The sequence below is a fragment of the Lepisosteus oculatus genome, chromosome 7, assembly GCF_040954835.1.
Source record: "Lepisosteus oculatus isolate fLepOcu1 chromosome 7, fLepOcu1.hap2, whole genome shotgun sequence".
NCBI classification, from domain to species: Eukaryota; Metazoa; Chordata; class Actinopteri; order Semionotiformes; family Lepisosteidae; genus Lepisosteus; species Lepisosteus oculatus.
This window is the reverse complement of record NC_090702.1, coordinates 43,142,453-43,166,012: the sequence shown is the minus strand read 5'-3', so window position 1 is coordinate 43,166,012 and position 23,560 is coordinate 43,142,453. Positions and strand designations below refer to the sequence as shown.

Sequence of the window (23,560 nt, the reverse complement as noted above, 5' to 3'; positions counted from 1 at the left end):
ATGTGAACCTTAGTTATTTAATGCCATTGTTTGAAGTTTTAGAAATCCCTGTCTATCCCCGTCATGGAAAGTTTTTGCCTCTGACTAGCTTAAATTGTACTGACCATTGTTTGTTGTAGTTGCTTTGGAGCGTACACATAACTAGATAAATGTGTCTAAGACTGGCATACTGTACATAGATGTGCAAAACAATATGACTAGTGCATTTTTTTCAGCATACCAATTCATCAGGCCCAGCAGGTTTTATGTTTCTTTACAATTACCTGCTTTAGACAAGGCGGGTAAAGGGTTACACAGGTGTAGTGAAGTAAATACTCATGTGAGTTACCTCATTAAGAGGCTAGTTGGACTAAAACCTAAAAATCCTCTATGTCCCAGGAATATTGCTATATTGCAGGGGTGTGCTGTGCATTTTCAAGTAAATCATATGGGAATAACCTGTTAATGTATTTTAACAAGCTAAAAACATCAACTGATTCTGGTCTAAACAGTGCCTGCTAAATTTCCAATCCCTAGTAGTTTCATAGTAGTATAGCACACAATTTTCACATACTGGGTGCTATACAAAGAATAAAACAAAATTAAGCCAAGAAGCAGTAATACTTCCACTCATTTCACTATTATTATTTATCATTAGATAAGATACAAACTCTAGGTGCTTAACTGTAAATTAAAGTTTTCAAGAGCAGTAAGAAAAAATACTGTTTATAAAGTGATTATGGATGACCTGACCAAGCAATTTGACAAAGCTGGATGTTAAGTTGTTTTTGCACACTAACATTTTTATTGCTGCTACAGTAAATGTTAATTATAGTGTAACAATTGCAGATGACAAACGTTCACACATTCCATACCATAAGGACAAAGAATTTTATTATTCAAGATTGATCTGTACATTAATATAGATATACGTTAACAAGAATTACAACTTTAGTATTTTTGAAAACTAAATTGAATAATCATTTAAGACCAGGTTTAAAGATGAAAAGACTAAAGCTAAAGGCTTCCTTACTGTTCCAATGTGTTGCTTTTGCTCACAGTTTGAACCTTAATGGTTAGAAGCTTATACTTGTGGCAATCTTGACGGCACTCAAAAGTGAGTGGAATAAATAGTGGGTTCATTCTTTTGGTTCCAAAGTTGTATTCTTTTCCTCCTCCACACTGGGAATTTGCCAAGGAGCAACAAATCATCCCATTCAATAAGGATTTGAGAAGAATAAAAGTGACATTTAAATCATATTTCCATGGAGTGACGTTTCTGAGGAAGGAGTTGGATATGCATTCATTTCAGTTGAGGTCATTTCCAAAGGCATGTTGTAATAGCAATGATTCAAATGCTGTCCAAAAGTTTTCAAACTCATGAGAGAACGTTTTGGCCAAGCATAAAGCTTTGTAGAGTAATATTATTTGTGATGCACAGTAGATAATCTCTGAAAGAACAGTGAAGCAGGAGATTTTCAGAGCCGATGTGAGATAAGGTTTATACCAACATGAAAGGTAAACCAAAACCGACCTTTCCTGATTAAATTAACTATAAAAAAACAACAGCATTTTTGTTGCTCAATACTCAATCTCAAAGGCAGTAATCTGGAAGCTTTTACCAGCCCTTAGTGCTGTCATTGCAAAATCAAATTTGAACTTTAGTTTAAGTCACTCTTAAAAAGATAGTCAAACAAAAAGCCAAGGTTTGTCAAGTTCTCTGCAAAACAATAACACAATGATTTAATTTTACTTATTCGATTTACTAAAACATGGAATTGCCAGTTATGTAGTATTATGTACTCACACAGTTTGTAATTGCCAATTGTTCATGAACTAGGATTTTCAGACACAACCCTTGTACCTCAAGGTTGGAATTAGGGCTCTGTTGATAAACATCTCTAACATGCCTCTTACTGTACCCACATGGCCTCTTGACAAAGCCATTTGTTTCCTGCTGCAACCTCCATGGTGCCAGTTTACCACAATGCATTTTGACTGCAGGAGTGGTCGATCAGTGATGTCATTGCCGGTTGGCAGGTACCCGGCGTGTCTCAAGAGACGTATGTGCTAAAGCTGAAGTGTGCTAAAGCTGAGCAAATCCTGGCCAGCTAATGCCCAGGCAACCTCAGCAGTGCTTCCGTTGGTTGTGTAGTGCCATTTACGCAATTCCACTGAATGGCATTGCTCAGGTTCATACAAACTTGTCTTTATTTATGGGGCTTTGCCTGCGCTATGAGTTTCCGCCTTACCTGGTTAAGCAACTTGGAAGCCCCCTGCATGTTACCACAGTGGTACATTTTGAGTGTTGCTGTTAACCTTTAAATGTAGTCTTTTCCACTTAAGGAAGGCAATATTAAGAGACAAATATTTCCTAATTTCATTTGCGAATTTCAATTTTGGGGATACAATTATATCTTAGAAATAGATCATGACAAAGGCACCATTGTCCTTAAAGGGGCAGTTTTCTACTATGGTTGTAGGAAATTGAAAGGATGGATTGGATACACTGATATTAACCAGTGAGTAATTGAATGCAATTGATTAAAATTATGATTTTATCCTGTTGGTGAATGTATTTTTTGTGAACGCATTCTTACTGTCTAGAAGGTGTAATAACAATGCTGCCCTGTATACACTATGTATTTCCCTGAGATGTGTACAACCTTTTATCCTACATTGTTTAAAGGTTTTAATTGGATTAACAAAAACTAAGAAAAAATTTAAACAAACTATATAAACTACCTAAAAAAAAACAAAAAAAAGAAAAACCATATGGTTTAAAACACTGTCTCAAGTTCTCTTGATCATCCAGCTGTTTTAATTTTTCTTATTGCAGGAGAAAAAATATAATACTTTTCAATTCCAGAACATGTTGCGGTGTATATTGTACACAAATGAATGTTCCTTTCTTTTAAGGTAACCAGCAGATATAAATCCCTTTAAAAAAAAAAAAAACATTTTTATGCCTCAAAACATACTCAGAATTTTGTTAAATAGTTGTATTGTTTTTGGAGGGATTGTGTGTTATACCTTGAAAACAGACCTGCTTTGATTTTTGAACCCTCAGGTACTACAGTGAAAAGTGTCTCTGTAAATCTAGCATCAAAGTTCCATTTACCCTTAGGTTGAAAACGTATAGAAAATGATTTTGTTCCAAGTCCCACAAATTCAACATATTAAAAATGTACGCACATTGTGGAATGAGTGCACACTGACAAGTCCACTGAAAAAAATAAGACTAACCCGCATTTTTTATACAGTAAATGTGTGCATACACATATAATTAAAGAATTTAATACACGCTGAAACTGCAAGTTGTCTCTTGTGCTTCGCTGCAGGTGCTGTTGACTAATGAAAATGACAACGATCTATTGGAAAAGCAAGCTTAACGGAGAGGCCCTCAAATGTGATTGGAGGCAGATAGAAAAGGCAAAGCGTCCAGCATGCCAAGACCAGTAGCTGCCCCTGTTATCCTTTGAGAGTTTGCTGCAGCTCGCAAGAATGGGATTGGTGAATGATAGTTCAACTAATGGAAGATAAACATAAAACTGTTCACATAAGATAAGAAACTTAAAAATTTGCAGGGTTTCTTGGGTTATAAAATATATACAAAGTTACTGTCTTATTGCTGCATTTGACAAAATGTACATTTCTACTTCACAAAACTGAGTATTTTTACGGTTTTGAGTTACTATCAAATCTAAGGGTTTTGTATTTGTTCATTTTTGTGTCACTGTGCTAAGTTGTGAATGTATGAATTGTGTATGTTCGTACATGTATATTTTTGACCTACTGACTTCATACAGTGACATACATACTGCAAAAATACTGTTTCAGAATTAAATTATCTTTCTAGTGCAGCCCTGACTATAGTTTCTTTTCTATCCACATCAGATAAGATCCGTTTAAATAAAGTGTGGTTATATAGCAAATATAGCACAGGCAAAATATAGCTGAAATTAAAAAATAACCAATAAATCACCCCAAACCAATAAAGTAAAGAAGTCACAGTAGCTGTAAGTTTTATTAAACATTTATGGTACATTTCAGAAACTGGTGCCAAATAGGAATATTTAATGATTTGCTTAGTGCTAAACACTGCTGTTCTGCAGCTCTAATGTCGTTTAGGTTCACTTTCAACAAAATACCAATGTTTTATGATTTTTCTAAAGGTCTTTGTAAATGGGGCTCAAGTGGTTCTGCATTAATTTCTGCCCTAGCTAATGTATAATAATATATATTATACATTCTGTGACCCTTGGGTTAATATTTCTACAGATCAAAGCAGTAGGACTACAAACATTAGCAGTGTAGACTGCAGTGTTACAGGACTGCTTTAACAGGCATTGCTGCACATGATGTTTAAATCAGGTATGCCAGCTGGTGCTACAAATGGAGTTATTCGAGTATTTTGAAATCTTTTTAAAGCTTTTTATATTTTGTAGTTTTTATCTATTTTGAATTACAAAATTAGTATCAAGGTTGCAAGTTTTACTTAATTTATTAAATGAAGGTTGTTGCTTTATTTACAACAACCTGTAAGTATTAGGACAACAAATCCAAAAATTATTTTTCCTTTACAGTCAAACAAAAAGTTTCCACTTTTTATTTCCTCTTGCTGATCTCTTTTATTTCTGTATCTTTTGGGTCATTGTCACGCTGCAGAGTCAAGCACCCCAAAATAAATATGGCAGCGTTTTCTTCTACTTACAGTAGGCAGACAAAATGTTTCTGTAAACTTCACAACTCATTTTGCTACTGCCACCACTAGTTACAGTAGATCATTAATTAAGATAAGTAACCCATTTCCAGAGATGACCATGCATTCCCAGGTCAAGATCTTTGGTAAAGGTTTAAAGAATGGAGAAGGTAACTGCAAAAGCTCCAAAGAATCCTTCCTTCTCTGTGAAGCACATACTGTATTATACTGTATCACTCATTTTATGATCACAAATACAAATTGACTGAAAAGCAAAACTAAGTTTGGATCTTGGTGTTCTAATATGTTTAAGGGTGCAATGTACTGTATGAAGAAGAGATTACATGAGTTTTCTAATGATATATTGTACTTTCAGGTTCAGTACCATTTTTCTAAATATTCCAAAAAACTGAAGCTGTGTTAATCACTTTCTGTGCGTTCTAATAAAGATGTTTTATGATAAGACTTGTGCTGTTTTTAAGGTTTTATTAGTATTACAGTGATTGTACACTATTCATTTTAAAATGTTACTGAAAATCATTACACTACATCACACAATTAAGTTTTTTTTCCATTTGACAATGTCTTTACCCAAGTTGGAATGTATTTATGTAGCCCTCTGACCACTACCTTTGTTACCCTAATAATACTGTAATGGATCTCTGTTGAAATAATATGTATTATAACTTGAGAGCATCCCTGACATGTTCATGTGCAGGGTGTTTGGATGTTGCGAAGAAGGATTTGAAGATGTTAAGATGTCAAAGGTACATTTGAGTTAATCGACTGACCAACAAACTGGTCGCAAACTCAAAACAGAAGCTAATGGCTAATATTGTATTTAAACAGGGAAAATCTTGGTGCAACATTCCACAAAAGAAAAGGTCTCGGTGCTTACAGTTTGTCCTCCTAGTGAGGATACAGATTAAACAAAAATGTTGAACTGCCTGTTAATCACAAATTAATACCACAGTACATGATTCCAAGTTTTACCTCTGACAAAAAAAGCTGTTAGTACTGTACTTACTGGGTTTGGAGTTTTGATTTAACCCATACCTACAGTATGTGTCAAGATGTGAATGACTAGGTGCAGTGTGAAAGGATCTTTGTCCAAGCTGTATGTCTCCTCCACAAATTTAAAACAAGTCTTGTGTAGACATTAGAAACATAGATTCATATATTTACCTGGAATTTCATAAGAAGCTTCGCTTGTGTCTTGTCAAGAATACTGTATACTCACTCACAGACCTATCATAATGGTGTATTATAATGGTGAATTACTTGGACAGAATGTTTGTTCACACACACAGTATGATTAATTTCAGGTGAGTGGACAAGCTTATCTTTTGCACAGATGCTGCAGGGAAAAGGCATTTATAAATGAGCTTGAGCTAGTGATCCAAAGTTTTGTAGTTCAGTTCAGATCACCAGTGTATTCAAGAAAGATTACAAATGTTGATAGATGGAAATAAGACTCTTCTTAAATCTTGAGTCTCAAAGGGAAACATATCTATGCATATGATCCTTTTTACACCTAAGGAGAATATTTTAACATGATGTGAAGTGATGTGTAATGTGGTTTGTTTGCTTCTATTAAAGCTTAGCTTTTTATATCTTTTATACCTTTATGTTAAAATAAAACTTTCCCAAAGGTGCCCAATGAGTTTCTTGATTGTCACCAGTGGCTTAAATACTGCATTCATCAGGACAATGCAAATTGAATTTACCTGCAGAAGGTCATAGGAGTTCCTGAGACCAAGAGCAAGCTTTGTAGTTATCTGATGCTGCCACATGGCAAGTAATCACAGTCCATTTGACAAATCGTGTCCTAGCCCTGTGTCAAAGAGATGAGATACAAGGTAATCCTCATACACCCCATCAATCAGTTTAGCTGCGTTGTTCTTGACAAACCAGCAGTCCACCTTATGTTTTCCACTGTAGATCTTCCGCTGCTTCTTCACTGCTGGTATCAGCCTGCCTTTTATCTTCAAAGCAGTGCTTGAAGCCAGTGGCTCACTCTCTGCCTGGGTCTCATTCTGCAGACTTTTAAATGCTGTGCCATTCAATGGCATTTCGGTTAGTCTCACATCCTGATAGAGAAACTGGCCTGAAAGATAAAACAAAAGGGTTGGAACAACAAGTAGAAATTCCCAACAAGTAGACATTTCAGTGATAGTTTCTATTACATCCCTAAATATAACAAAAGGAAAAGATTGTGATCAGTATTTCTGTCTTGCACTCCTGGGCCCTGTGTTCAATTCCTGGGGTACTCTCCATGTAGAGTTTAAATATGCTCTTTTTGCTTGGGTTTCCAATGGGTGCTCCAGTTTCCTCCCACAGTCCAAAGCCAAATGGCTTCTGTAAAACTGGCCCTGTCATATGATGGAAATATTTTTTGATTAAAAAAAAACTCTCCATCGTATAACTCTGCTTCTCCTCCAGTCTCAGACCTTTCATCATAGACGCCTTGCGTATTCACTAACTATAACTATGGTGTGAGTGCGTGCATTTGTGTCTGTGTGTGCGCTGCAGTGCCATCCAGGGTGTGTCCTGCTGTGGACCCAGTGCTTCTTGGGATGGGGTCATGGTGGCTCAAAGCCTAAATTGGATAAACAGTTATTGAAAGAGATGTTAATAATAATATAATAATAAAAGTACTGAGACACCACCTCATCTCTGAAGCTCTGAATCTCTCTGAATCTGGCCTGAGCATTCATGGCCTCTTCTAAAGACTGGCTTATTCCAATATACACCAAAGTAACCTCCAAAACGTTACATTTCATAAAGAAAAAATAGCTTTGTCTGTAAAGTTAAAAATGTTTGTTGCTTTACTTTGCCAATACTTCTTGAGGGAACTGTATATATCCCATCCTTTTTGCCATATGATGCATTAGCATAAGTGGTGTGAGTTGACCGTCCCAAATTATTCCTTTTCTTTGCTGATGTTTCCATGATGACCTACAAAATTTCCTGCACAAATGCAGCAGTTTTATTACTGGTACTTAAAGACAGCTGGTCATTGTATTCACCAAGCAATCTGTCTTTAGAAACTCTAGCCTGGAGTCTAAAATCTATATAAAAAAAACTAAACAATCACAGTCAAGTGTCAATAGCTCTTTGTTTTATATAATGTTTTTTAGAACTCAGAAGTGCCTTAGGACATAATGATTTTTGCTATAAAATGTTGTTGGGAGAGCTTAATTTCTCAGCGATGCATATGGCATACAGCATTTATCAATGCCAAGCCCAGTGAGCTTTGATTTCAGTATTAAAAAACTACCAAATGTGATTATAGACTTAATTATTATTAAGCCCAAAACTAAGATTCTGAATTCAAGCAGATCAAGGGAGTGATGTAACATTATTGTAGCATACCTAACAAGCCATGCGAGTCACTGGACAATCCTTTGCTGTTTGAGATGTAGAAGCCCAGGTGGTCTTTTTGGTATGGAGCTGGATTCTTGTACTGATGGACCAAGATGACAAAGCTGATTTGGTCCTGTATTGTCACAGTAATGTTGGACTTTTCCACTATGGATACAGCCAGCCCATCACTGTCCACCATTATGGTTTTATCGCAGGGCAAGATCATCCTGTCCTTGCTGTCCAGTATGACTTTCCGTGGAGTAATCTCAATGTATGAGCGCCTGGGCTTGTCAACCATGATGGTAATTGTGCTGAAATAGGTCCGCTGTTTCTTGTGGCTATTAAGTGGTGCTGGAGCACCAATTAACTTTCCATTCACAGTAACACCTATACAGGGATAAAAAAACAGTTTTAAAAGTAATGAATTTCCAAAATATTTTTGCTAGTAATTACTGTCTTAACACATGCAATTACATAAATGTAAGGGTGACCAACGTTAAACGTTAAAACAGCCACAGTTTCCGTGGTAGAAAATGTGCACGTAATTCAATTTCTGACACATTACCGAATGAAAAGAGTACAGAAATATAATGACAAAAACTGTGTACACTGTAACAAAAGCAAATGTTGCTAGGCATTTTTTTTAAATCCTTCTTGGATCCTGTTTGCACCTTTTCATATCAGCAAGCATTTTGTTCAAAAAGAGGTTTTCTTACCAGATTTGCTATGGTCGGATACCAATCTCAGAACATCTCCTGGTTCTCCATTGATGTTAAAACAAACTGCTATCTTGCTCAGAGGAAAATCAATGACAAAATGTGGATCTCCATCAGCTGGAAAGCAAGAACAATGGACTTGTAAATTGAAAGCAAAGTGCAATATACAGTAAAAAGCAACATAACCGCACCTCATCAGTGCCATTTACTTTACTAAAGTGTCTTACAAAACAGAGCATTGAATCAGCTTAACATGTGGATAGTAAACAAAGATGTCTGTACAGAAACTTGAATTCAGGGGTTTTAGTCAACACTTCTATAACGTACAGTACATTGATCATTTGGGTAATGCAAATATGATTATGGCTCTCAACTAATATTGCTGATTATTTACAATATTATATAAAAAAACAGGTGATTTATAATTCCGCTTCTAAATCTTCTAAACCACAGTACTTCCAAAAATATGTCAAATGCTGTATGTTGCATTTAAGTATAATTTTGCACTGAAGCTGATCTGTTCAAGTTAGTCTGTTTTTTTAGACTTCCAGCTTCCTACAATACTGTACAATATATCAATTTAAATATGTGAAGAACTACTACTTGGGAAGTAAGGTGAGTAAAGTGTCGTTTAAACAATTTTAGCGTTGATAATTATCATTTACAGGCAACAAAATTACAAGCCTTTCAGTGCTTAAAAGGAATGTTGCATTTCTCCTCCAAGTCTGCAGCTTAGATTAATGAATAGGCTCAATGCAATCAACACAGATGTTTTCTGTCTTTCCACAATAAAAGTGTAGCAAAAAACACAATCAGGTTATCAGGTAAAAAAAAAAGTTACCTGAAGTTTTGGAAATGGTTATTGTTTTCTTCCTAGAGTTTGTAGCTGCAACAGAGCAAAAATAAATTCATATCAGAGGCATTTCAAGGGAAGTAAAAGGGAACCAATATTTTATTTCTTAAATTGAACTCAAACACAAATGAGACAATAATATTTCTCTGACATATGGCCCTGGTTGCACACCTTCAGCATATGTAACAAAGGATGGATTTTTATACTAATGAAAAATTGGAATTTTAAAACTAAATTACACCAAAATGTTATACCTGGTTGCTCAATGTTCCGGATAAGACTCTGTGGTTTCTCACTGTATGTTGCATCTGATGGCTCTGTAGCACTTTCTGGAACTCCATCCATTTGAACATCTGGCTTCTCAATCACCAGTGAGGTCAGAGGTGTGAGGAAGTTGTAGGTTAAGGACAGGTTTGTGGCCTTCTGTGAAAGATTCTCCTTCTCTTTGCTGTTGGTGCTTTGTATGCGGGACCTCAGCAAATCCTTCACACTCAGGTACCCCCACAGTCTCTCAGTGTAATCGTTCTCCATAGACACTCTCTCCAAGAACTCCTTCATTGTTTTTTCAGTTTCTTGTGCTTTATCTTTCAGTGGCACATCAGTCTCTAGCATGATGCTCTTGTCACTGCTGCTGGCAGTGACCTGAACGTGCAATACGTCTGCATTCTGGTCAGCAAGCTTGCCTGCTATCACAAGTTCCGACCCATTGAAGTAATTTGTGAAGAGGTTCTGCGTTACATACTGCACGGTGTCCTCAGTGTAGCCAACTTTGATGCTGGACAGGAGAGGGGTGCCGATTTCATCGTAAAATCTAAACAAAAAGCAAGACAGGATTAAGCAAGATCCACTGGAATGTTGGGAAATACTGGAAACATATCTTCTCAGTGGTTAACATGGGTATTAACAAGATCCACTTTTTCTTCAATTGGTCTACAAGGGGAAGAGGGTTTAAGAATTCTGAGTTTTTTCTTGAAATTGGGCAACATAAACAATATAAATCCAAGACAGTAATTTCATTACTGTATGGGGAAAATCTATTGTCATTTTTGTATAACAATATATAATTAGTTGCCACTTTAGAACCATTCTAAATGAAATACGTCTTAATGTGAACCTTAGATCTGCAATTTAAATCTCAAACATCTCATCTAATCCATATTGAGCCCAGGAGCAAAGGAGCTTAAAGTTTCAGTCAGAACTGTGCTGATTGTTGAACACCCAGCAAAACTGAACACCCTGAAGATTCACAGTTCAGTTACAGTACATTTACACTACATGTACTTGTTATGTAGAGGTCAAAGACCCAAAAGATGTGTGAATCACAAACCCTTTCAGCATTGTGCTAGCATCTGACTCTTCGTGAATGCGGCGCATCATGCCGCAGTTTTCCAGGGCCATGCGCTCCAGAAGCCTATAGTCTACGTCATTGCCAATGCCTATGGTGAAGATGCAGAACTTCTCCTGCACTGCCTCCTTTGTGTTGGTCAGAATGCTGGGAGACTCGATCTCCCCTACTGTGGGCCGCCCATCGGTTAAGAAGACAGTGAGGGACACCCTGCTCTGAACACTGTTGTCACTGGCCAAATAACTACTCAGTAGTGAAGATCCTGTTTGGATGGCTCCGTTTATGTCAGTGCCTGGAAAGACAAAGTATTCATTTTGTTGAACACACTGAAATATAAAATGCAACACATTTATACATGTGGTGATATGCACAATATCAAAAGCAATACGATAATATAGGATATTAAGGTGAATGGTTTGCAGTTCAATTGGTATTGCATTAGACCAGCAGCCTAAGGAAGTATAGGATGTTTACAGTAACCACTGAAACTAGAATGTTTACCTCCAGTGGGGGTCAGAAGGTAGATGAATTTCTTGGCATCACGGATATTGTCTGGTGTAACAGGTACTAGTTTTCCTGGCTTCCAGACTTTAATGCGGTTGGAAAACCCCACAAAATTAAAGTGATCCTGAGGCCGGAGGTCTTTAAGGATGGTGAGGAGAGCTTCTTTTGTCTACAAGAGAGAACACCTGAGGTGTTACACATCCTTTAGTGAAAGAATAACCATAAAACACGTCCAAATGAGGATACAAGGTGGCTAAAAAAACAAGATGACTGTTCATTATAAAACATGAACATCTCGATACAATGCAGCTTCACTTACAATAGAACTAGACAGAGGAACAGTGACCACAATCTGGGAAAGTTCTGGTATAATTGGGAATTCCAGTTACCTTGAACCTGGGAGCTTTCAAAGAGTGTGCCTTGTTGAAATAGCCTTATTGTTGCTTTTGACCTTTTCCTACTGTCTTACTCTTGTCCTGTCTGTGTTTCTCAGTCTAAACTACGTATGTGTGAGAGTGCCTGGTACAAAGTTTTCTCTCTTATCTGTGTGCGTAAGTCTGTCCCCTGCAGCTGTGACTTTATTGCCTGTAGACAATGTAAAACCTGGTGATGATAAGCTGTAAAGTCTTTCTGCAGACATGATTAGTAAATAAAAAAATATCTGGTCTGTTGATTATTAGAGTGCATACGCTTGCATTATATTTTCAATACATCTAAAATACACTGTACATGATAGAAAAGTCTGATAGTTACTGTTAGAATTATCCATTTGTCCTTTATGAGCTACAACCAAGTATTTATCAAAAGAGAAAAGGAATGCTGAAGAGCTGGATACAAAGGCAGAATCATTACACTTATTGTACGAATTCAATTTTGATTCTTAACAGAAACATCAAAGAATAACTATACATACAACAAGAAGTATTTTCATCTTGTGTGCTATAATTTATCTTGAGTTTATCCATTTAGAAATGTTAGATAATTACATCATTTACATACCTTATTAGATTATAATTATTAAAACATCTTGCATGAATGCAGTTGGATTAGTTAAGATGAAAGTGTAATATTTTATTGCTTAACTTGAAAGAAACAAATTTAGCATGCAGGACTAAGGGAACATTTCTAAAAACCAGCAACTAACTGTTTGATGAAATTAAACAGTTAAGAAATTAAAAACATAAAGTGGACTCTGGAATTATTGGCACCCCTTGATAAATATGAAGAAAAAAGTCATAATAAAATAAACTACATAATGACAAATATTGAATACTCATGTTAGGGGAATATTTGTCCTTTTTTTCTAAAACATTTTTTCATTTCATGGTTCAATTGTAAACAAGTAATGCTGTTTTACTTGAAAAACATAGGTGCCAAAATTATTGATTATATCAAGATCCATTAAAATACAATCAAACACATCTGGAAAAATAATATATTTTTTCTTGCCTGAGTTCAATTGTGTCTTAAGGAACGGATGTGTGTACTTTATTGACTTTCTGTTTCTCTAGAGTATAAAAATGACGCACAGAAAACCTTTCATCATCCATCAGCATGGGGAAGGTCAAAGAACTAACAACAAAAATGAGGCAAACCATTGCTGATCTTCACAAAGCAAATAATGGGTACATAAAATAAGTAAAACCTTAAAAATACCAATATTGACTGTCAGAGCAATAATTTAAAAATTCAACGCCATTGGAACAGTGCTTAATTTTCCAGGAAGAGAACGCAAGCCCATCTTGTCCCCACGCACAGTGAGAAGGATGGTGAAGGTGGCAAAGAAGAAAAATCCAAAGGTTTCAGTTAAAGAAAGATTGGTTGCATCATGGGGTAACCCCGTCTCAAAAACAACTATTAGACGACGCCTCCATGCCAACAAGCTATTTGGAAGGGTTGCCAGAAGAAAGCCCCTACTGTTGCAGAGGAACACATTGAAGTGCCTGGGGTTTGCCAAACGCTATTGGCACTTTGACTGGGAGCAGGTGCTGTGGTCAGATGAAACCAAAATAGAACGTTTTAGCCACAGTCATTACAGGTGTGGTTGGTGTAAGAAGAGGGATGCCTATAACTAAAAGAGCATCATACCTACTGTAAAATATGGTGGGGGGTCTTTGATGCTCTGGGGCTGCTTTGCTGCCAGTGATCCTGGGGCCAAGATCGATGGCATCATGGATTCTCAAAACTACCAGGATATTTTGGACACAAACCTGGTTGCCTCTGCAGGAGGCTGTGTCTTGGATGAAGATGGATCTTTCAGCATGACAATGATCCAAAACACACTTTAGAATCAACAAAGAAATGGTTGGCAGCAAAAGAAAATCAGTGTTTTGCCATGGCCATCTCAGTCTCCTGACGTGAAACCTATTGAAAACCTGTGGTCTGAGCTGAGGAGGGCTGTCCATAAGCACAATCCCCCACATTACAAACCTCATGGGTCTGGAAAGGTCCTGCATGGAGGAATGGTCTAGGATCCCACCCAATGTGTTAACAATCCTGTTACATCTTGATAAAGCATTACAGGAAAAGACTTCCTGCTATTGTCCCTGCCAAGGGAGGCTCCACCAAGTACCAAAAACAGGGGTGCCAATAATTGTGTTTCTTTTACTTTGGGGAAAACAAATTATAATGTAATAGTTCTTTTTTGTCTTGGTTGATTCCATTGAATCATTAATTCAGGATAATGAATTCCTTATGTTGGAAATATATTTCAGTGCTTAATGAACTCTTTATTTAATTTATATTTCTTTTTTTCTTCATACTTGCCAATAATTCTGGAGTAAACTGTATATACTGTATATACAAAAAACCCTTGCTAAAAAGCTAACAAAAGATAAAAGTTCTAGAAGACTGAAATGATCCTTAATCAGTGCTTAACTTCATGATAGGTTAAAGGGGAATTTTATAAAGTTAAATACTGATTTCTTTCTTTCTTAGGAAGTTCAGCAATATGATATCATCTCCACAAACAACACAAAGTGGAAGATCACAACAGAGAACAATTGCTTTAGTCCACAAATATAAGGATTCTGCACCATTACAAAATGATTACAATCTGAATTTGACAGCGGCACACTGAGTGCCTCATTGTCGTACAATTAAAGCCTTCTTGTTCTGTACTTCATAACATTACGCTGTGAGAAGAAATCCCTCTTTCCATCTTCCAAGAAATACAGTTGGGAGAAAGAAGACACTGTGACTGGACGTGTCACGGACTATGAGCCTATTTTCAACCGCCAACTAACTCTATTGTTTCCCACCACTGCAAAGCTCTTATTATACTGGCAAACAGTTCACCATTATTACTGGTTGGAAAAAAGTATTCAGGCACTAGAATTGAACGTATTCAGCCTGTGATTTGTTGGTCTAGTGCGGGGGTCTCCAACCTGGACCAAGAGAGCCTCAATCCAATTACTCTTTTAAGACACTTGTTTATAAAGATGGGCAACACCTCCAATCTACTGGTAAATCAAGCAAGTAATTTGATCAAGCAATAGAACTGTGGTCCTCAAGAACTGAAGAAAATCTGTGCTTTAATGATGACCTACAGAACATACTGGATTGGACCAGAATTGGAAATCCCTGTTTCAGTAGGTTTGCTGTTTGAAGGCTGTCTGGAATACATAAGCATTGCTTCTTGTTTCATGAATGCAGTTAGATTATTTTTTTTTTAATCCCGAGAAAGCAATGTTAAGAAAAGCAGGCAGCTCATATTAAGAAAGGTCAGAATCAAGTTATTCTCATTGTGTCCCTCCTGCCAGGCAAGAATAATGTTCCTATAGAAGTCATGTCCATTTATGTTATATATGTGCTCCTCCACCCAAAGAATATAATGTTGTTTAAGAAAACAATCAGCACCAAGTTTTGAAATTATATATGACATGTATACATATAACAATTATTTTAAACACCATCACTAAGGACAAAGATACATCACAATGAAAAGTAAACCTATTGAACTTTATCACAGATCACTGAGAGGACTTACCTGTCTGATTTTAGTTCCTACCATGGAAGCGCTGGTATCAATCACAAAAACAATATTCTTAGGAACAACTGGTAGATCTTTTGGCGCAAAGTAGTGCACGAAATATCCATTTAAGACCTAGGAAAATGTAACTGTTAGAAACAGATTGTAAACCTTAACAGAAATGAGAGTAACTGAAATGCATTCTGCTGATTTGTTTTTTTTTTAAATACACAAAAAACTCATCAAGACGCTTTTGGAAGGATCCCAGTGAAGTGTTTTTTCCACAACAGCAGGAGCAGGAGAGTGTGCATAACACTCCTTAAAGTGTTCTGCATATGCTTCCACTGTAGGTGAAACTAATGTAAACCAGCTTTCTAGTTCTAAATCTTCATTTAGCATCTTCAAGGGATTATTGATGTTTTCATATGCCAGTCCCCAATAAACATGAATTGACTACATGGATAAGATAAATAGATACTTTATTTATCCCGTGAGGGAAATTGCAGAATAAATGATAATAAACAATACATACAAATACACTGCTTAATCTGAAATGTATCAGCAAATATGCATTAGCCTTGTCACATTCTTCATTTTTTGTAGTAAGTAGAAAATCTTGGAAATAAAGGTGGGTGGGCCCTAAGAGACAATTGCAGTAACTCTCTGCCAACACACACATAGCTACATGTGCACAGTGCACAGTGATATAACAATGTCTCTGCCATTCGGTCCAAGGACTCTTCAAAGCACATTTTTGAGATCCCCTTCATGGATATGATAAAATGAGATATGGTGTTGCACATGGTGTGCACAGGTAAAGAACTACTTCATCCTGCACTAGACTCAATTTTGTTTAAAACTGATTTTTTCTATATCCCTCAATCTAGAATAGACATTTATTTTTCATGTCATTTCTCACAGGTATGAACCCCACAACCAAATAAAGAGGAGAATGAAGAATTGCAGGCGGGCTCCCCTGACCTGCCCACCTTCGAGCCAATCATCTTTTAACACACCACGGCTCTGTACAGGAGGTTCAGCCCCTATTGGAGGAGAGGTATGTCTATCACAGACAGTAGTACAAGCCTACAAGCACTCAGGAGGCCTCAGGAGCCAGTGTTGGCCATATCCTCACTTATCCTGTCCTGTCCTTGGGGGTGCTGTTCTTCAGGAATGCCAAGTGTAGTCAAACAACGACATGACCCAGACTCAAACCCAAGATAATGAGTTCAAACAGAGCTCCAGCAAGTCTTTACTGCTTGAGACACTTGGGAGGCTCCAGTATAAAGATAAACTTGAAGTTACTAAAAAAAGACAATACTTTTATTTGTTCACTAATATCAGCAGTATGTTATGACATATATTCTCTCTGTTGCTGTTTTTAATCTTTGAGGGTTGTGGAGGAATTTGTCATAACACAGCTGTTCTTAACCAGCAGGTCTACTGTATGGTGCTCAGCAATTGGAATTAGTGGAATTAGCTGATAACTGAACCTTCACTTTTCCATTCTGACACTTGTTTGAGGAAAACATTAAAATTCATAAAAGCCACTTTTAGAAGACTGCTTAATAATGCAAATGGAGATCGCTGAAATCTCTACAGTTCAAGCAGAGAACGCATTTGCATGAAAATGCATCATTAGCATTTGGTTTTTGAGAGTTTACCTGGATATCCCCAATTCCCAACTCTCTCTCCACATCATATCGGACAATGAAATCACCCAGAATTCCGTTCGTTGCTATTCTGGCTTGCTGTGCGATGTTTGGGCTGAAGGTAATTTTGCAGGAGGTTTTATTCTGTTTGATAACAGTTGAGATAGGAGGAGAGGGATTACCTGAATGTAAAGGAAAGTTTAAAATTGAGTATGGTATGGACCAGGATTTAAGCAAGCAATCATGTATGAACTACCTCCAACATTTCAACCATGTGAGGTCAATATTAACTTAACCTGTAGCTCCAAAACTAATGATTAACCAAGGAATTTATTTATGATTCATTAATCTGCGGGGCATGTGTCGCAAACAAAGTAAAAAAGGTTCAACTCTTCACATACTGTACTCCCAAGATATCTGTCGCTCATTGAAAATAACATTGAAAATCATGTTTAATATTTTTCATTTGCACTAGTGCCTTAAAGACTACTTTTCCATCTTAATATAGAATGTTCAATCCTTACAATGTGTAACAGTCACACTAGCAAAATATATTAATAGAAAATTACAATAACACAGAGGGAAGATACTGAAACTTCTTCCTGTGATGTTCCCTTTCTCAGGTAAGTAGTGCACATAACAAATATCACCTAAAAATGTCTGCTTAGGATTGGCACAGGTGGCGTTGACTAATTTCTTTCAATCAAATGTGAATCTAGATTCTCTGTATTTCTTTGTGCTGTGCTCCCTTTTTGTCCCATTATAAATTAAAAGCATTCGACTTTTGAAAGTATCTATTTAAGCAATTTTAGTACATATTCCTTTGCCAATTACTTTAATGAATTTCAATAACAGTATAAATAATAAATTAGACAGATCAATTGATTATTTGGAAATGTATTGCTTTTTACTTTGTCCTAATGCGTATTGGAAACTATAAAACACAGATAAGCCATGAAGTAGTAAAACTAGAATTATTGCTATACAATACATTTTACCAGCTGTTTCTATTGTCATATTTGTATATTGACAATATATCATAAATATATGCACAATTTTTACACACCCTTTTCTGTGGTTGTTAAAATCCTGTGCCTTATGAAAGTACAGCCGTATCGTTTGTAATGAGAAGTACTGAGATCAGTTTAACATGAACAGCTGCATCTGACAAGCCTATAGTTTGGCCGTAATTGAAATCCCAGAGCCATACTTACTGATGGATACAGAAGCTTTCCCGTTGGCGTTCCTGAGCGGCAGCACTTCAAGGTGCGTTATGGCGGAGCGCTCCAGGATCGTCACGTCGACTGCCAGCCTGCTCACCAGTTGCAGAGGCCGCACACTGGTCACATGTTCATATTTTCCCAGACGTCTTTCCAGTAACTCCTCGTAGGTCAGAAGGAAAATGGCCTTATTTTTTCCAGGTATGCTGGCAGTAATTCGAAAGGTCTCTACCTCGCTTTCACTACGTGGGGGGGCAATACAAATATGAAGCACTTCAAGGAAAAAAATCAGAACACTTGAATATCTGTTACACAGAATCCAATCCCATTTACTGTAATCACATTTAGCCAGCAGCCATATCACCCTGCAACTCACAAATGGCTACTGAAGCTCAGCAGGTGTGAGCCTGGTCAGTACCTGGATGGGAGACCTCCTGGGAAAAACTATGGTTGCTGTTGGAAATGATGTTATTGGGGCCAGTAGGGGGTGCTCACACTGTGGTCTGTGTGGGTCCTAATGCCCCAGTATAGTCACGGGGACACCATGGACTAAGATCTTTGTTGGTACAATTGTGTCTCCATTCTTAAAAGGTGGAACTTTTACAGTTATTCATTTATAATGAATATTACATTATTCATTTAGCTCATATACTACTATATTTCTTTTTTTAAATTTCTATGATTAATGTCCTATGTGTTTTTAGAGACTTAACTTCAACTCCTTTATACTGTAGTACTGAAAAACATTTCGAGTTATTTTAGACTTTCAAAGTAATATTCCTGTCTGATTGTTGATTCCAATACCTTTCTTCAGCTGCACCTGTAGCAGGATATATGTTTTGCATATCATTCAATCTTATGCCATTTTATGTAGTCTGTATAGAGCTTTTTTTTTAACTTTTTCTAAATCTCTCCATTCAATCATTTAGGCTTAATTTTCTTTTATTTATTGTTGTTGTCATTTTGCAAAGCACTTTGAGAAGCTTTAAAGGCGCTATATAAAATAAAGTTTATTATTATTATTATTATTATTATTATTATTATTATTATTATTATTAAACTGGTTGAAAAGACCAAGTCAATGAGAACTTCTTCTCCAAAACGTGCCTTTACTAGCTCGGTTAAGAAGCCATTATTGACCATTTCAATCATACCAGCTTCAGTTTTCCCCGTTACATGTATATGTATAAAAGTGGGATTGCCCAATAATTCCACATTTTGTTATGTATCTTACACATTTCATTATAAAGTTATCTACTTGCATCCGTGTCTTCAGTATGTAGTCTATAGTATACACCTAATGTTAAGCTCTTAAATGTTCCTTTTTCCAGTTTAACACACATACTGTAGATTGGCAATTCATTTTTTGAGAAATAAAAACACTGTTTAATTTTATATTCATTCCTGTAAATGAAGTTTAATTTCTTGCAATTACTCCTCATGCCGCTAATGTTAAGGAATAGATCTGCGATTTGGTTTAAGCTTTTTCTTAGTGATATCTTATAACTCCTCACCTCAACAGAGTAGCACTTTGAACTCCCTGTCCCCTAATTCCTTAGGTTAAATACTCCTCAATTACACTATACACATACCTTCCTCATAATTGGTGCCCATCTGGTTCAAATGCAATTTGTTCTGCTTTTACAGCTTTCATTTCTTCCAGACAAACTCGCCTTGTCCCATCAACCTAGACTGTCTGCTCCACTATTTGAGCCTCAGGATAAATCTCTATATTCCCTCCTGCTTTCCTGGGCTTGCATGTGGACTACTTGACCACACAACTGTAGACGTTTAGCTTCTAGATTTACAAGCTATTTCCTTATCTTACCTAGAAGACCAGAATCTCTAAAATGACAATTGAGTAGCAAAGACATTAACATACAGTATATAAAAAGTGTTAATTAGTACATGAGGGAACAAGAGCCAAGACCAGAACCATTTGTTAACAGTGCCTGAAAATGCTGGGTTCTTAAAAAACAAGTAGCAAAATAACCATGTTTTGTGGTGTTTTATTAGATATCCTGCAGGTACAGGTTGTCTGCTACATGGGGAAAAACAGTGTTCCAATTCACCTGAGATGTCAGGATTTACAACAGGAGTTGAAATACAAAAGAAAAGGCTGACAAAGCAAATATTGGAAACTTTTTTGAGGACTGAAAATGTTTTCATCCCAATTTTTCCTCTATTGAGTTAACTACAACGCTTTGATAAAATTAAGAATTCTAATACAGAAATGCATTAGTTGGGTCTCTGGAGGTATTAAGCATTTCTCTTCACTCAGATTTAAACCCATAATTTCCAAATTAATGGTGTTTGTATTTTGGCATGTGACATCATCTCAACCTTTAGAGTCACCTTTATTCTCAACCCTATAAATCTGCTAATTACAGGATATGGTGGCTGCTTTTCACTTAACAAGACAGCCAAGTCTCATGAACCCTGATCATTAATCTCATAGCCTGTTAATGTCAATCCTGGAGTAGATGTCTTGACAACATTATTTTCAACTGAATGGAGCTGGGTGTGGTATCATTAAAACAATCATACTTGTAATATTTATTAATACTAATATAAATATTGGAATATAGTAAAGACAGAATGGCCTCTAACTGCCATTTACAGTTGCTTAAAATACCATAAATGCATAACACTAAATACATAATATCAAGTGCTCTTATCTTTTTAAAATATTCTATTAAAATTCAGTATTTTCAGTTTATGTTCCAATTGTAATGTACACTCCAGTACAGACCACTATGAAAACCATCAGGTTTTCACACATCAGCAGAGTTGTTAAGAAGATTATGACAGGTTTTCAGTGGTGTCTTGTCATTGGTTCTGACATCCATACCTTTTTCCCACTTTGCCATCTTTCCCAGGATTAGGCAATCCTTTCTTCCTGATCCCCTTAGATTTTTTCTCTTTTGCTCTCATTTCACTTGGGTAAACTCTTCCACCAATTATCCTGAAATGTAAAATGAAAAAAAATACACATAAGCCTGAAGTCTCAGTCATGCACCTTACACAGCACATGCTATGAGAGGGATGGGTCAGACCTCCATGTGACTGCTGGCCTGCAAATCCATATGGATTTGCAGCTCTCACGCTAAGATCGCTCCCTTGGGCTGGTGGTGGAAAATTGCCCAGTGATAATTTGACAGTCCTCTGTGTGGCTAGTCACTTTATTGATCTTGGCTGGGTGACTCGGTAGAATTCACTTGTAAGGTTCACCTCAGGAAAAGAGACTAGGCAACAAGTTCAGAGGTTTTATCAGGCATGCAGCATGGACCGAAATAGCAACTTTAAAGATGTGAGAAAAAAAGAAAGAAAGCACAAAATGGGGAAAAAAAAGACCGAATCAACAATTCACAGTCTTAAGTCAACATGTAGAAAAACAATGTAACCAAACCTATAGATAGCTGAAGTATTGCAAGGTCTGATCTCAGCACTGACACTGAATTTGGACAGCTTCTCCTTATTCTCAGTAAGCATTAGTCATATAATTACATTTTTCATCTTGGCTAAAATGAGTACGTCTTTTGGATACTCACATAGTAAAGTTCGAAACGTAGGCTGCAGCAGGGATTTGTATCTGGAAAAGACCTTCCTTTGCAGCCGATAATCTGTTGAACATGGTGCAGGACACAGCAGTGAAAGCATATCGAGAGATGATGGTGGTTTTCACAGTGAAATCCTGAATATGGGGCTTACTCTCCTGAAAGATTAGGCACAGAAAGAATAGATTGGAAATTGGAGTGAAACTGCAACTGGTTTATACATTTGGTCAGTAGGCAACCACAAAAATATTTTTGAGTTCTTATTAAAAGTACACATACAGGTTGTTCAAAGCTTTTATGAAGCATTATTAGATCTTAAGAGAATCCTATTTCTTTCAATACCTTTCAATTTCTTTCTTTGTCATTCCTTTGCAATATGTTGTTAACAGCAATTATATAACCTCTGGATATTTACGATAAGAAATCCTTTATTGATCTTAATAAAACCACATCAGAGCTAACACACTTCAGTTTCTCTAATTCTCCCACACATGGGCAGGGGTGGAATAGGATCACACTCCTTAAAGTCATAGGAGGACTTTCATGGACTGAGAGTAAAAACTTTTCTTTTCTTTATAGTGTTTCACAGACAGTTCTCATCAAATGAAAATTCTAAATAAATTGCATATAAATTGTGGATTGTGTGAATAACAACAAAACTAATAACACAAACACCAAAACTATCTTGCGTTAGAGGATGTCTGTAAATAAATAAATGTCTTATGTACTGTACTTTCAATTCTGCTTACCTTTTTTTGGTGTTTGCTGTTTGCCTGTCTTGGCACTCTTTGAAAACCCTGTAAGAAAAAAAAAAGACAGAATATTCCAAGCCTGTTATATCCTTTAAATTGACGAGTAACAAGGTTATCGGTGTAAACACATTTTAAATAACTCACACTATCTGGCTCAACCTCCGTGAAGATGTCATCCTCAGAAGACTCGGGATCGTCATATTGACCCAAGACTAAAGGATTTAAACACAACAGCAAAATAAGAACAGTCATGGTGACAGCGAGACCATGTGCTCATTAAAGAGTTTAAGAGAACAACGCGAAATTCATACAGAACAGAATCCGAGATGGAGAGGTGTGAAACAAAATAGCTCTCATACAGAGGACTAGAAACTCTTCCAAGTTACCGCCCACACGCAGATGCTTAAGTGCTGGGCACTCAGACAAGCTGACTTGGAATTGAAGTATTAACTCAGCAAACAGCTGACATTCGCCGGTTAGTTTTCTTCTCATTTGAAGGCAATTTCAATAACGTTCCCAATCTGGCTTTAAGAAATCCGAGCATTTGTTTATATTTAAAGCAATCTTCACCCAGTAATCGTTTTACACACATTTTTAGGTGGAAGTTGTTTCCATAAATCAGGATATAAAATGTGTAATCTAAAATTATAACACAATGTAATAATAAAATGCCGTATTAAATAAAAACATAAATGTACTCCTGTACATCTTCAGCACACAACAGAGCAAGATGGAACTTTTGTGGTGACTGCACAAATCGCTAAGGGTCTTACTGATTGCTTTGCATTTCATTGTTTCATTCAAGGTGTAAGTTAGAAAGCGGACCATGTCGGACGCATTGCAGACACCTACTATTTTGTCAATTAAACTGCTGTTAAGGTATTTATTCAAATTCGGACATCGCAGCCTGAACAGCACAATGTACTGTATGTAAAATAAATGTT

The 23,560-nt window shown here is 36.6% G+C and overlaps 2 protein-coding genes across 2 annotated transcripts in view; one reads left to right on the top strand and one right to left on the bottom strand.

The window, feature by feature from the left end:
* tmem110l (transmembrane protein 110, like) overlaps positions 1-3,842 on the top strand; it is a 31,044-nt gene extending 27,202 nt beyond the window's left edge. Inside the window, exon 8 of the mRNA XM_015352413.2 lies at positions 3,321-3,842. Coding sequence (XP_015207899.1) covers positions 3,321-3,371 — 51 coding nt within the window. The 3' untranslated portion in view covers positions 3,372-3,842. The remainder of the gene's footprint in view (positions 1-3,320) is intronic.
* Positions 3,843-3,979: 137 nt separating this feature from the next.
* On the bottom strand, positions 3,980-22,996 carry itih5 (inter-alpha-trypsin inhibitor heavy chain 5). The gene is made up of 14 exons (XM_015352412.2): positions 22,761-22,996; positions 22,614-22,661; positions 21,859-22,022; positions 21,159-21,272; positions 18,302-18,549; positions 17,100-17,269; positions 15,454-15,570; positions 11,463-11,634; positions 10,944-11,253; positions 9,871-10,427; positions 9,605-9,649; positions 8,764-8,880; positions 8,057-8,434; positions 3,980-6,788 (listed from the first exon to the last, which is right to left on the bottom strand). The coding sequence occupies exons 1-14, from the start codon at positions 22,866-22,868 to the stop codon at positions 6,484-6,486; spliced, it is 2,853 nt and encodes a 950-aa protein (XP_015207898.1). The 5' UTR covers positions 22,869-22,996; the 3' UTR covers positions 3,980-6,483.
* Positions 22,997-23,560: the final 564 nt, after the last annotated feature.

What these genes read in the sequence shown, in the direction of transcription:
- itih5 (XM_015352412.2), bottom strand. Translation starts at nt 22,868, where the DNA reads ATGACTGTTCTTATTTTGCTGTTGTGTTTAAATCCTTTAGTCTTGGGT. An exon ending in CCTTCTGACCCCCACTGGAG is followed by an intron (nt 11,254 to 11,462) that starts GTAAACATTCTA and finishes TTGTCTTTCCAG; the next exon opens with GCACTGACATAAACGGAGCC. An exon ending in ATCCGACCATAGCAAATCTG is followed by an intron (nt 8,435 to 8,763) that starts GTAAGAAAACCT and finishes ATCCCTGTATAG; the next exon opens with GTGTTACTGTGAATGGAAAG.